General features: G+C 48.1%; 1 protein-coding gene across 1 annotated transcript; it reads left to right on the forward strand.

The window, feature by feature from the left end:
* The first annotated feature begins 3,353 nt into the window (after positions 1 to 3,353).
* Positions 3,354 to 13,068, forward strand: LOC125945047 (uncharacterized). Its single transcript, XM_049666605.1, has 3 exons — positions 3,354 to 3,417; positions 5,145 to 5,449; positions 12,790 to 13,068. Exons 1-3 carry the CDS (start codon positions 3,354 to 3,356, stop codon positions 13,066 to 13,068), a joined length of 648 nt encoding a protein of 215 aa, XP_049522562.1.
* The last annotated feature ends 1,378 nt before the right edge of the window (positions 13,069 to 14,446 follow it).

Genomic DNA, 14,446 nt, shown 5'->3' on the forward strand with positions numbered 1-14,446 from the left:
CTTTTTTTAATTTAAAGAAATTCTTTGGTTTTACGTGGCAAAGCTACGATGTCATTATAAGGCACCCGGTTTAGTTTTCACCACCTGGGTTCTTTAACGTGCACCTAAATAGAAGTGCACGAGTCTTTTTCCATTTCGTTCCCATCTAATTCCGCGACCTGGTTTGAACCCGCCAGCTCCAGTTTAGCAGCGCAACGCCGTATCCACTTTATAGCCACTAATTAGGCTACCGCGCAGGCTTTATTTCTCTTCTTTTTTTTCTTTTTTGAAGTATCTACTAAAAAAATTCACGTACGGCTTACGGCCAAATATTAGCATATAGAATGACTAACTAAAACCATTTCCGGTGCTCGATCGCGGTCCGACTGCAATAAATGACCCCTTACCAATTACTCCGCATTCTGTTACGCGAGGAAGGCGGAAACTTGAATGAAATGTTGCGCTGCAGTTTACTCTTTCTTTTTATCTATAACAATGCTTCCCGTAAATCTGAGTACAGGCGCCGGATGGGGCAGATATGCTTTACTTGTTTGAATTAAGTGGCAAACAAGAACGTTACATATGTTACCTCGTCTGCTTTTCTCAAGACCTACTGATGGAAAACTATATGCGCAACAATGCGTACGAGAGATACATGCTGCTTGAAGAACGCGAAAAATATTTGTTCTCCAAAGGGAACCGTACAATAACATAGTAGAATGAAAGCCGACGCTGCGGCCGCAATGCACGCGCAATTACCGAGCGACATTAAAAAATAAAATGAAATAAAAAAGAGAAAGAAAGAATTTATTCTAAAGGCATAAATACATGTCATATGCAATTATGAACACAATTTGAGCGATATGAACGCAAATACCAGCGCGCGAAGTAGCACGAATGACCCTGCCGAGCTGTACCGCCAGCAGTTTCCAACGGCGCAACCTTGATGCGGCCCAATCCAGTTCGATCGCAGCGCCGCCACAGTATTTTTCCACGTCGGGCGCCTCACTGCAAAGCATGCGCCGACCCAGCCGCTCGTCCCACTCGACCATATTCTAGTACACTCTAATTGAAACGATGGCTTTACCTCGGATTGAATTGGATTGGATCGCAACACGACACTGAATCGTCGCACAGCGTGCTTTGCCATGAGTTTTTGACACATCAACGTCAATATAGTTTGTTGAAACATTATTATTATATAAAATTAGACAGTGAAACAATTACTTGTTTTAGGAATAAGTGGTGTCGTAAAACTAAACATTTTGGACGTGTTTCCAGCTTTCAATGAATTCAATTAGCGAAAGCGTAGTAAAAGAATTGCCTTAGAGATTGGCAACTACTACATGGCGCCTGTTGGTTTTTTTTTTTGTTTGTTTTTTTTTTTTTTGCTTCTGTAATCATTCATGCAGCCAGCGAAAACATAGCCTTTGAGATCTGTTAGGCGGCTGAGATTAAGGTCGCGAGTTCGATTCAGGTCGTGGCGGCTGCATTTCGATAAGGGAGAAATGCAAAAACGCTCGTGTACTTCGATACAGGTGCATGCTAAGGAACCCCCAGGTGATCAAAATTATTAGATCATGGTCCTGGCAAAATAAATTCGAGAATTTGTCCCAGTTACAAGTTGGAGGGCGCGGCTCATAATCGGCCTTTCCGCAATGATGGATAGTTTTAGTACACTCGCTCCATGTTCCATAATTACTGATTTCTAGTGGGCGATTCAATGTTCTGCAAATTTTCCATAAACATAATTTTAAATGTTACTGTACTCATGATCTAGGCATGTAATATAATAATGCCAATTGCTGTACGGAGAAAAATTGCGCAATTTTCATGCTAGAGTGGGTTTGTCCAAATATTAAATTTTCATAATTGTCATCTTAAGTTGCAAGGATAGGTCAGTTACTCGTTTTGCCTTGCAAAAAGAACTCCAAGCATCCGATAGAGTGCAGAAACATGCAAATATTAATTACAAACCTATACAATTTCCAACCATAATTTTTCATATTAGGACATCGATCCATCCATGTCCTAACTTATGTATGTCCTAGGCATGTACATTTATGTACAGCCACTGGACGATCAAAATCGGATGTCCCCTGGACATCCCGTTCGGATGTCCAGAGGACATCCGGACGGGATATGGACATTCCTTGTACGTCCTATGGACGTCGGTGCTGGATATCCTGATGGATGGACATTCGGACTTGTGGTGGACGTCCCACGGATATCCTGGTTACTTGGGATTAAGCTAATGCTAAACTAAAACTGTCTATTAAGTGGTAGTTTCGGGCTGCATAGCAAACATGGAATGAAGGCTGCTCACTGCAGTTGTCAGCCAACCACGCTCTCTCCCTGTCCAGCCGTTGTTACTGCACCTCGCAACACAGCAGTAATTCCCGTAGTACTTGACTATGGTCGGCATGACCTGAGAAAAAAAAAGTATTGGTTGTCTTCCCTCCCGCCTTCGCACAAATTTTCACCTACGCACTTCAGATCGCCCTTTCGCGAAAACCGTCACGTGCAATTGTCGCAGCTAAAAAAAAAAGATACCTTCGGTGCCATGCATGCGCTACTAAGGCAGGAGTGTTTATTCAGAATACGTCGTAGCCACAGCTTACTAAAACTCTACTCAATTCGCAAGTTCTGCCTAATTGCGCTCGTAACAAAGGCTTCAAGCAATCTGCGCACGCCACGAATAACGATCCTAAGCATAACTGCATTCTTTCACACAATTGCACACGCGTGCATTGAATTCAGATTACGTATACCGGCGTGAGCAGACTCACTTTCTCGCGCCAAGAAACGATTTTCTCGCAAACGTGCTGCGCAGCATTCCAAATTGCTGTTTCTTACATAATGTGAAGCAATCCACAACGTCATGCGCGAAGTAAAGAACACGAAAAGCTCTCTGCGCCGAACAGCACAATGCGACAAATATCAACTTACGGCTGAAGTGACAAATACATAAGCAATTTGCAAAGTAATGAAGGGAAGAAAAAAACAATGAAGGCCTTCTTACCAAGCAGCAGCCAAGCAGACAGACGTTCTGGCAGACGAACCCAGCAAAGACCACGCAGACGTTATCGCGCATCTTTTGTAGCATCGCCTTGCCTGATAACACCATGGCCGATAGTTTGTAGCGATGCGTTATTCTTTATACTAGTCTTATCCACCGCTCACGGCCGGCTGATCCCGTTGATAACGTCTACGTCTACAGCCACATAGACAAGTAGACGTATAGTGCACTATAGAAAATTTACTACAGTAGATAACTAGTACGAGTGTTCCCTTGGAGACAGGGAGTGTTGTATTGCCCTCTAGCTGCGTAGCTCGGCCGCTTTTAGGCTGGAGTGGCCACTCTTGTAATCCGTATGTTACTCTATGGTGAAAGCGCGGCAGTGGCTTTCTCAACGACCGTGGACGATGACAGCGCAAGTGAGGATATATGTACATGGTCCACTTCCGCTTTTGACGTAGCCGACGCACTAGCACTGGGAGTGCGATCTGGCTGTCAGGACAAATTAACACCATGCCGTGAAGGCAGCCAAACAGCACACGGAGCGAGTGCTGTGTATAAGGTATTTTGTTGTGTTTGCGCATGTAAAAAATGACGATGTGCTTTCTTTTCGAACTTATGTCATATTTTATGCATGACTGTTATTCATGTGTGTGTAAGCGGCTTATCGGCGCTCTGTCAGGCTTTATGTGCCTTTAAGCCGATCCTCTAGGCAACTATGTATGTTGGTTGTCTGAAATAAAGTGTCTTGTCTTGTTAAAAAAAAACAAAAAAGCGCGCGCATACTCTCAGAAAGCGAGAATGCGCATGCGCCATGGAAATGGCGCAATTTGCCTGTTCGCGCGGCCGTGAAGTTGCGCTCCCATACACAGATGGCGCTAGCCTTTCGCGGCGTGCGCGCCGAACTGTAGAGGAGGCAAATTTCTTCCGCAGGCTGGCGTAGCGTATCCGACTTCGCTGCCGCGGCCTGGCGTGCCGAAAACGCTGGACTATATGTTGGCCTGAACTGTCCACCCGGCGTCGAGGACGAGCTGCGGCTTGTAATGCTATCTGCACACCAGTTTGCTGAGCTCGATGATGCCTGGTTGTAGCCGAGCACGTAGCTCTACGACTCGCTTCTTCAGCAGCGGTTCGTACCTTGCGAGGACACGCCATAACATGTACCGAAGAGTTACCCAGAATACGTGGCGCACATCTAACATTGGGATCGCGTTGATTGCGCGCCTCGTCTGAATCGCATCTCGTCGTCTGTGCCTGCGCACGCGGCGTTTGCAGGCGCCTTAACTAGATAGCGCCATCATACTGGCGGAGGCTCGGGTCGTCTGTGCCTGCGCACCTGCCTATAGGGCGCTTTTATAGGGAATTTTTCCGCTGCCTGATAGCAAGCGCTTGCGTGGCTCAGTGGTAAACTATCCGACTCCCGCGCAGCGGGCCTGTATTCGATCCCGGCGGAGACCGGGTACTTGTTTCCGCATTTCCCGTGATAGCGGTTACATGGCGGCGGCGGACACCATCGTGAACCGAAACGGCTTACGCTGTAAAAGCATACAGTATGCAGTGACCATATAGTGGGACAAGTAGTGATGATGGGCACGTAATGCAAAAAAAAATCCTGTAGTGAACCATCGGTGGTGATTGTAAATAGTGGCACTAAATCACAAATATTTATTATTGATTGGAACGAGCTGGAATGGCCATGTGGGGTCCCTCCAGCTCGCGGCCATGTTTACATCCCCCAGCATTCACCTCCCCCACAAGGAGGGCACTTGTCATCGCTGAGGAGCGTGATCACCGGCCCTGCAATTACCTCTGCAAGACAAGATTACGTTGTTAGTGTAGCGGCATTTACTAAGTATCGGCTATTTTCTCGTGTTTATTTTCTCTATCAATGAATCAACTTCTATTGTACAATAATTAAAAAATAAAATAAAATGAAAATTGGTTTGAAAGTCTGAGCTACCTTTCCTTCATATTAAGTCTTACTCGTAGTTTGAGGGTCTTCTTTCTCTGTCCTTTTCATTATGCAATACGGACTTCTCGATTACGCATTATTTGATTTTATTTATGATCGGTTTCACTTATATCTTCATTCGTATTTTGCTATGATACTACCACCCGCTACAGTGGATTTGTGCGATTGTTAAAGGAATTACCATCGCCATCATTATCATTCAGGAGGCTGCCAGCGGAGGGAGTGCATTTGTGTTGCCAGGTTGTGATCGCTGCCTTGAATTCCAGCCCCCGCGTCTTGCAAAACGACGCCGATGGCAGCCGCAGAAGCCACTGACAGGGACTTCGCGGCCCCGCCGCCACATCGTGCACCGCTTCTTGGCCGCAGTCCCGGCGGGAGCGGCGCCTGTGGTCCCGGCGTACGTGCCGCCTGCGCAGGTCTACGAGGACGACGAGGACGAGGTCGAGGAGGTCATGAAGCCCCACAGGGTCTCGACTCAGGTCAGCTCTCTCCTATATGCTACGTTTGACTGGTGTCTACCGCGCTCCGAATCTGTTTGCAGTGACGCGCAGGCCTTTCCAGATTAGAGATAGAGTGAGAACGGCGGAGCCTAGCTTTTAGCTATTCCATGAGCAATCGGAGGAGCCACGTGATCAGAATCCTTTCGGATTTTGGTTGTACTACGACCTCGAAAGGGAAAGCGCCTCTGAATGCTCTTAGAGACGCTTTCGTTGAACTAACCGAATGTGTTTCCAGCGCTCTATTTCTACCACCATAACGTAAACGTCACCGCAAGAGCTCTAGAGCGCTCCAAAACGTGTTGTTTGCCAAGCAATGGCTCGTACCCCAGTAAGCAACCAAAAAATGCAATGACTCATACCCCCTTTATGGCATATGCTACAAGCACTCAGCAAACTCAAGCGAACAGTGCATACATTCATTGAAATCACCCATACAGCACACAGAGTAGTATTCCTTTTGTAATGACGAAGATAGCACAAGCGTCGCTGTGGTCGCATGGCGGAAAATAGGCAAAACCAGCGACACCAATCCTTTTGTCTTTGTCTTCCTCTCTTCAGGAGCCATGCGACCACAGCGACGCTTGTGCTATCTTCGTCATTACAGTTTCAATAAAGAATGAATCAATAAACAAAACATTTTATTCATGTATCAGTGTACATGCAGGGGTGAAAAGAAAGAAAGCCGCCGATAAGCCAGCTGTTACTGTCTCTGCTACTGAGTTTATATGTCACCTTTAGACTTCTTGCAGAGCGCTTTATACACAGAGTTAGAAAACTGCAAACTCTGGAACATTCTCTCTGAGGTCTATGTAGAGTATATCGGTAGTAACAGCTATCGATGTTTCAGTCTGTATGTTACCTATAAACGATTTGAAGAGCACTTTGTACATGATGTAAGACAACGGTATGCATATTAGGCGCTGAAGACATTACGTCATCACCCGATCGGTGGCGGAGTGGTCAAGGATCACGACGTTGACTGGTCGGTAGGCGGCAGGTTCGAGATTAGTGCTGTGGCGGGGTGGCCTCATAGTCACCCCGATTCGGGCTGTTCGCTGGGTGGACGGCGGCAGTGTGGCCCCGGTTGACCGCCGACGTATCTTCGCCCAACGTTTAGGCGAGGGTTCTTGATGGTCACGGCCACCACTCGCCCGCGCTGCCGGATCTTGCAGGCGGGAAGAAGCGGCTGCAGACGACGGGGGGATTGACCGTCTGCAGGCGGGTTGGCCACTGTCCACTTTGTTTACTTTTTCTTCATTTTCGCACCAATAGCGGTTAAGAGCCGTATGCTACATATAGGTAAGCAGTTCCCCGGACTTTACATACAGTGGTTTAACTTTACATACAAAGCCGTTTGCAAGACTTCCACAGGGAACCAACCCTGAGGGCTATAATGACTCCGTATGCCGTAGTTTAGTTTTCACTTCAATGTGGCCCAGTTTTCACGCAGTGGCCCATCATGGGCCACTGCGTCGGAAAGCTTCTTGAAGTCAACGGCTTCAAGAATGACCAGGTCGTCCTTTTTGCTTCTATGTGGTCTGTTGGTAGTTTGCCGCAGGAGATACGGGCTATTATATGTAGTGAGCGCGCTGAGGAAAGCTGTCTCAAAAGAGAGCTAAATTGTAAGTGAGAGACATATATAAACTTTAATACACTTTATTTGCAAGCACCTATTTGTCTATAGACATCACCCTCGTTCCAATCTCAAATTTACCATCAAGCAACCCAAAGAGAGCATGATAAATGACTAGATAATCAGGCAGCGGTGATCCGTTCGAGGAGTTTACACAGGGTTGATGTTAGTAATAGGGGGCAGATGTCTTCAGGCCTGTCTGGAGTCCTTCCGCCATTTGGGAACTATAGGAACTGCGTGTTCCTATAGGCACCGGGCGCTGGATGAATTTGGACCGGTGGCGCCTTCATGCGGCGGCGCCGCAAATGTAATGGCATGTGGCGGCCGGGTCGCAACAACGACCGCCGCTTCGCGTCGGCGCCCGGTACCACGGCTGCCGCCGTGGCACCGGGGTTCAAATGACCACGCTGGCAAACAGAGAAAAAAAAAAGCTTGATATTAAAAAAGAATTCTAGCCTGGGCGGGAGTCGAACCAGCATACGCATGTTCCCAAAGCGAGCGCCGTAGCCACTCAGCCATACAGACACGCTTGGAAGCGCTGCATTCGTGCGAACCATATGAATGCGTTCGAGCGCCCTCGGCGAAACAAACCACCTAGAAACGCGGTACGCCCGAGCGGCGCAGCGTGGCGCCAGCGGTCAAACGCTGTACCTACTAGCAAATGTAGTGTTGCGGCCGGGGCCGAGGGTCGCGCGCAGCAGGCGCTGCCGTGAAACCAAGTCTGATCAAGCATGTTGCGTTTTATTGCGATAGCAATTATATGGACACCAAAAGCAGATTTCTGCCGTCGGCGTCGCCGTCGCCGTCGCCGTGAGGTTCCGTATGACGTCAATGGAGATGAAATCGTGACCGCGCGCCGCTGAACGCTGTATGTGCGAGTGAAAGGGCGCGAGGGACGCGCTCTTTCACGGGGAGTGAACGCACGGCGGAGAACAAACGCGCGTTCTGCGCCGTGCTTCCTTAAGGGCTGCAAAAGTAGGCGTCTCTTTCCTCCTTTACAATCACCATATATGTAGAGCAAACGCGCCTTCTTCCGATGCGCGAGAGGCCGTGGGGGAGGGGGGAAGGGGGAGGGAAGGGAGGCGACGTTTAGCTGCGGCACCAAGTGCCTATTTATATCAGAGGCTCCGGCAACAGTCACCAACGCCGCACGCATTTTGAGCGAACGCGGGCAAAACGCCGACGGCGTCGACAACAGTTCTGCGCGTTGCCGGTGCTACTGCATGTCCAAGTTTATACAGCTGATAAAGCTAACATCATTACTCTGTATAGCTCTCTACAAATTTGCTATCGCAATTGATGCTTCACCTTTCAGGTGAAACTGCGACAACTTTTATTTGGGTGCACCAACAGTTACTGAAACATGACTGAAGCTGGTTAGGCCATTCAATTAATCGTTGTTCATCGCGTTTTTCAGGCGGAAAGTCTGTATATGTGCGGTCTGTAGGCAACAGCGCGTACAGTGCTACTCGAATCGCATGGTCGCCAGTGCTTTTTGCACTGACTGTAAGCGCTGGGGACACCAAACTGATGCATTGTGGTGTAGAGTGAAAGCGAGAACCTTCGTAACGCATTATGACTGCATTTGGTCCCACGGCGCTCACCTGTGAGGCAAAAAGCAAAAAAAAAAAAAAAAAAACCGGTGGCAGCCGCGCGCTGCCAGCGCATCAAACGCTGGGCACTGTACATTTCCGACGCTGATTTGCTTAGTCTAGTTGTTCTACCGTTCATAAAATAGCCGTTCATACGCAAGCGCTTCTTGTCCCGTTTGCCTGTCTTCGCCTGCGCAGTGTAAGGGCTCCGGAGCTTGGGCACCGAAGGTAAACACTCAGATTTGTAGTCATTTTGCCGTCTTATCAGTGTATCAGTCTTCCTTTTAATGTACTGTACATTTGCCTTCCTAGGAATTCCCAACTCTGGTTGCGTCCGGCACATGACTGTGCTGTGCATCGAAGGCGAACGCCAACGCAGTGGCGTGTTCACACTCGCCGCCACTGACGGCTCCCGTCGCGTTAAGCTATATGAAATGGGCCGTGACTGAAAATTGGGTTAGTTTATAATCAATTAAGAATGGGGAAGCATTGCAAAGATAAAAGAACTACAACGGACAGAGAACGGGAACTTACTGATACATGTGCGATCGGCGAAACAGCTCAAGAAAGAGAATAAGGAAGACGTATGTCTCCTTTTTCTTCTGTCCATAATTTTTGTGTTCTTCGCCTATTTAAATAATTAAATACGCGAGAGTGTTAACGCGCACAATAAAATAAGATCTGGAATATAATTTCTGGAGTTCCACGTCATAGCTTGCCGTGGTGAGCTCCGTTCGCGTGGTGCATTTGCATCGCAATTTGCGCTCGTTTTCTGCTTTATATACTATACCTGATGCCACAAATGTGATCTGCCTCGTACAAGTGACGACCTTTCTCAAAAGCAGACACACGAAAATGCGTTTTCCGGTGCGTCAGCCCTTAAAACCCGCAGTGCCAAATCATTGGAAGCACCGAGCGCCTTCGTCCCGCCGTCTGCTTCACATGCCAGTGCTCTGACAGCTGCCGTTCGCGGCGCTGTTCGCCAGCATATCGCCGGCGCGCCGCTGGCGCCTCACGACGGCCGCCCGGTGCCTATTCTTGGGAGAGGTTGCCCTTCATCCAAGCTGCTGCTTACGTTTCTTCCTGTCTCTTAATGTTACCCCTAACGCGTTTCGTTATGCGCGCGCTTCTACGTTCTCTGTCTGGGCGTCGTATTGGCGGCGAAGACGGCCGTCTTCCCCTCCTCGGCGACTCCTCCTATACTTCCTCCTATTGCAAACCATAAAGATGGTTTGGTACAGAAACACACTTTGTCGAGGTTTCCAAATGGCCGTCCATTGCAAGTTATGCTGTCCTTGAACGCAGTTATCATGACATTTGCGCCAGGGATCTTTGTGGTGGGTTGGGGAGCTAAGAGCGATGCGCTAATGACTGCATTATCTGCCATCAGAAGTACTGGGTCAGTGTAATTCATCGTATAGAAGATTTCCTTCCTGTGGAAGGCTATAGCACAGCGGAAGTGAACAAAAATGTCAGCTGCAGTTAGCGCTTGTGTCACGTTGTCAATTCTCATAGTTTTTTGCCGTGTTTTCAACTCGACCGACTAGCCCAACTGATCACCTTGCTCATCTCAATCACTTTTCGACAGCTGCAGTGTGTGCCGCTTTGAGACCACCTCAAGAAGGATAACAATATAAAACGGGTTTACCGCCAATAAAAAAATGTAGCAGTTAAGATCTTTAAGTTAACATCTTCAATTCCCTGCACTATTCGTAATCGTTGCAACTATCAGCGCAGTGATACTGAACAAATGGACCATCATTATAGGATCTGAAATAGTTTATATGCCTCGAACTGGATCGAATAAAATCCTTTCTGACTGAAGTTGAATTTCGGCAGCGCACATGATTACTTGAATGGTATAGAAGGTGTAGCCTCAAGTTTCTTATAGTGAAGCCATACTGTGCAAAAAATACCTTTTGTGGGTTTTACTTCTTGCTCCCTTGGTTTTTTCCTCTGTCGTTAGCTATATTTACTTGCCCTTTCAAAGATGCATAGCAGAGGTACGGTGTCCTATTGCCGTATCCGTGAAGTGCAAGACATGGAGGTGGAGCCACGTAGTTTTGTTTCCGTCCGTCCACTGCCTCATTTCAATCATTCAAGGTAGAAATGGAGCCGTAGATGAAATCACTTCGGCCGATGAAAAAAAGTTGTCGCAGTTTCTCGTGAAAGGCGAAGCATCAATGGCGATAGCAAATTGGTAGAGAGCTATACGGAGTAATGATAGTAGCTTTATCAGCTGTATAAACTCGGACATGCAGCAGCACCGGCAACACGCAGAACTGTTGTCGACGCCGTCGGCGTTTTGCCCGCGTTCGCTCAAAATGCGTGCAGCGTTGGTGACTGTTGCCGGAGCCTCTGATATAAATAGGCACTTGGTGCCGCAGTTAAACGTCGCCTCCCTTCCCTCCCCCCCCCCCCCCCCCCCAACGGCCTTTCGCGCGTCGGAAGAAGGCGCGTTTGCTCTACATATATGGTTATTGTAAAGGAGGAAAGAGACGCCTACTTCTGCAGCCCTTGAAGGTGCATTCACACGACCGGACGGAGGAGGAATTTTCGCAGCGGATGGCTTATCACGTGACGCGCGCGTCATCAAAACGTGCCGCCCTCGCCTAGTCCGGCCTCCTCAGCTCGCGGTCCGGATTGAAAATGCTCGCCGGTATTTCCATCCGTCCGTTTGGCGGTCGTCTGACCTCAATTCAGCGTAGTCAGCGTCAAATCTGTCAACATTAGACGAATTGGCGTGGCTACGATGGCGTGTTGTCGGCTTCAAGCAACATTTTTAGATTACTTTTCCTAATCTAAAAACGTTGGCTTGAAGCCACGTGTGTTTTTGTTGTGCAGCAGTGACCGCATGTGCTTTTGTTGTGGTGCAGCGGGAAAGGCGAGTCATGGTTGCGCGCGCATTTCTATTTACTCAGACCGCGCAGCCTGCGTGACCTCGACATGAGTGAGGTGCACAAGAAAACGCTAAGTGACGAGGCGACCGTCACTCTTTTGGCTCTTGTTGAGGAATTCATAGCGCTATGGCATATAGAGCACGCCGAGTATGCAAACGCGCAGCTGCTAATAAGCGTTGGAGTCGAGAGTAAGCCCGCGGATTCCGCAAACGGCGGTCCGGCTGTGCGAATGCGACCTAACTCGGCTGCGCAGGATTCAAGTGATGACGTCACTGTTTGTCCGCGGAGCAGGCGGGATTTTGCCCTCGCGTGTGTATCCACCTTAAGGGAGCACGGCGCAGAACGCGCATTTGTTCTCCGCCGTGGGTTCACTCCCCGTGAAAGCGCGCGTCCCTCGCGCCCTTTCACTCGCACATGCAGCGTTCGGCGGCGCGCGGCGACGATTTCATCTCCATTGACGTCATACGGAACCTCACGGCGACGGCGACGGCAGAAATCTGCTTTGGAGTGTCCATATAATTGCTATCGCAATAAAATGAGACGCGCGCAGAAAATCTGCGCGCTGTAAGACCTGTTGCAGTCCCGTTGCTCGTAGATTTTTCTGCATATACCACTATAGAGGGAACTCTGGCAACAATCTCTACAGAAGCTGCAAGTATGGCAGTACAGTAAACCTGGCAATGATTGGTATTGCATGGATTTGTCTAAACTTTGTCATTGGGGCTTCGGATAGATTGGTGACTTAGCAAATTGACTGTTTTAAACAAAGTATCGCGTTATACACTGAACAATACGCAATGAATATGAGCAGGCGCTGAAACACATTGCTTTCTTGCGTTTAAAAAGATGTTATTTCTCGGATCTTTAGTAAGCGTAATAAACAACGCCACAAAAACCTTTGAAGATACACGCACGAACATTGGAAAGATCCATATATTGTCCATCATTCCTGGGACAGCTGAACGATTACAGATGCCGGAACGCCATCAAGTAATTTTTGTAAGAAACTGAATTTATACCGTTACCGTCTCACTTCTTTAACAACAGTGGTACCCTACGCTGTACGCGCTTGATAACCCGTGAAGAAAGGGATAGAAAACTGCATAAAAAGCCGTGCCATTCCGTCAAGACCCTTCCTTCATTGCGGCCGATTTTTCGGCGTTGAGGACCAGTCTTTTTTTTGTCCCCCTGCAGGGCACCACCTTATCCACCCTGGGTATTATCCTCACCGTGGCACTGGTCGTGACCATACTGTCCGCGGTGGTAAGCTTCTACGTTTTCGGCCTGGGCACGAAATCGGTCGCGCGGACGGCCCCCCTCCACGATTCGGAGACACTAGCGCCGCCAGCGCCGCCAGCCGTGCACTCCACGAATGCGACGCAGCCGACGACTGCGCCCCAGGCGCTCACCCTTGACGGCGACGGGGAAACGAGCACCGACGAGCAGCCGTCATCGCCCACGGACACTGCGTGACCCGTAGCCGTAGCGCCCATTTGTTATTTTCCTTTCGATGCTGTCTACTCGGCTGAAGTGATATTAGTAATAAATTGCACGTGTGTTGAAACACGCGTGTCGTACGCTAAATATAAAAATGATCGCGGCGTATCGTTTACATACCGTTCACAAGATATTTCGTTAGGTTATATTTCTCAATTCCTTGGTGTGTTATGGTAGACTCCACCGGTTCCTACCACGCGCTGATTCGACTTGCAACGATGTGGAGTTCTCTTGACACTTCTTGAGCCACATCCATTACCGTATCATAGGTCAGAGCGCACAGATCGTATGTTTATGGCAGCACATTCAAAAACATAATTGTTCACGATTTTTTGTTTTCCCATAGTATTCTCAATTGGATCAGATTGCCTTGTGATGTCCCTGTAATGTGATTTTTTTATTTATTCATGAGCCATGTGATTTTGTTATTAAAAATTGAATTACATGTAAACTTCTTAACTGCATTTTCGTTGCACTAGTGCACTATAAGTATATCTGCATGTAACTTTGTTATAAGACTGTATCATGCCATGCGGCTGAAATAAATATTTCCATAATCTCTTTGTTCATGTGTCACCTCCTAACCCCCCCCCCCCCCCTTCCCGACTGTAATATCTTTTCGGGCTGTGGGTATATATATGTAAACACATATATGATGCCTGGCAACCGAACAAGAATTCAGGATCCCCAGTCAGCCTCGAGAGTCTGTAAAGGAGTACGCTTATCTAGGTCAATTACTCACAGGGGACCCTGATGATGAGAAAGAAACTTCCAGAAGAATAAAATTGGGTTGGAGTTCATACGGCAGGCATTGTCAAATCATGACTGGGAGTTTACCACTGTCGTTGAAAAGAAAAGTGTACAATCATTGCATTCTACCGGTGCTAACATATGGGGCAGAAACTTGGAGGTTAACAAAGAAGCTCGAGAACAAGTTAAGAACCTCACAAAGAGCGATGGAACGAAAAATGTTAGGTCTCACGCTAAGAGACAGGAAGAGAGCGGTATGGATCAGAGTGCAAACGTGGCTAGCCGATATTCTAGTTCACATTAAACGGAAAAAATGGAGCTAGGCAGGCCACGTAATGCGTAGGATGGATAACCGGTGAACCATTATAGTAACAGAATGGATACCAAGAGAAGAGAAGTTCAGTGGATGGCCGAAAACTAGGTGGGGTGATGAAGTTAGGAAATTTGCAGGCGCAAGTTGGAATCAGCTAGCGCAAGACAGGGGTAATTGGAGATCACAGGGAGAGGCCTTCGTCCTGCAGTGGACACGAATACAGGCTGCTGCTGATGATGATGATGGTGATGACATATATGGTCCGGCGTATATATGCATGGGTCGGCAAAA

This window comes from Dermacentor silvarum, chromosome 4 (genome assembly GCF_013339745.2).
Source record: "Dermacentor silvarum isolate Dsil-2018 chromosome 4, BIME_Dsil_1.4, whole genome shotgun sequence".
In the NCBI taxonomy this organism is placed as follows: Eukaryota; Metazoa; Arthropoda; class Arachnida; order Ixodida; family Ixodidae; genus Dermacentor; species Dermacentor silvarum.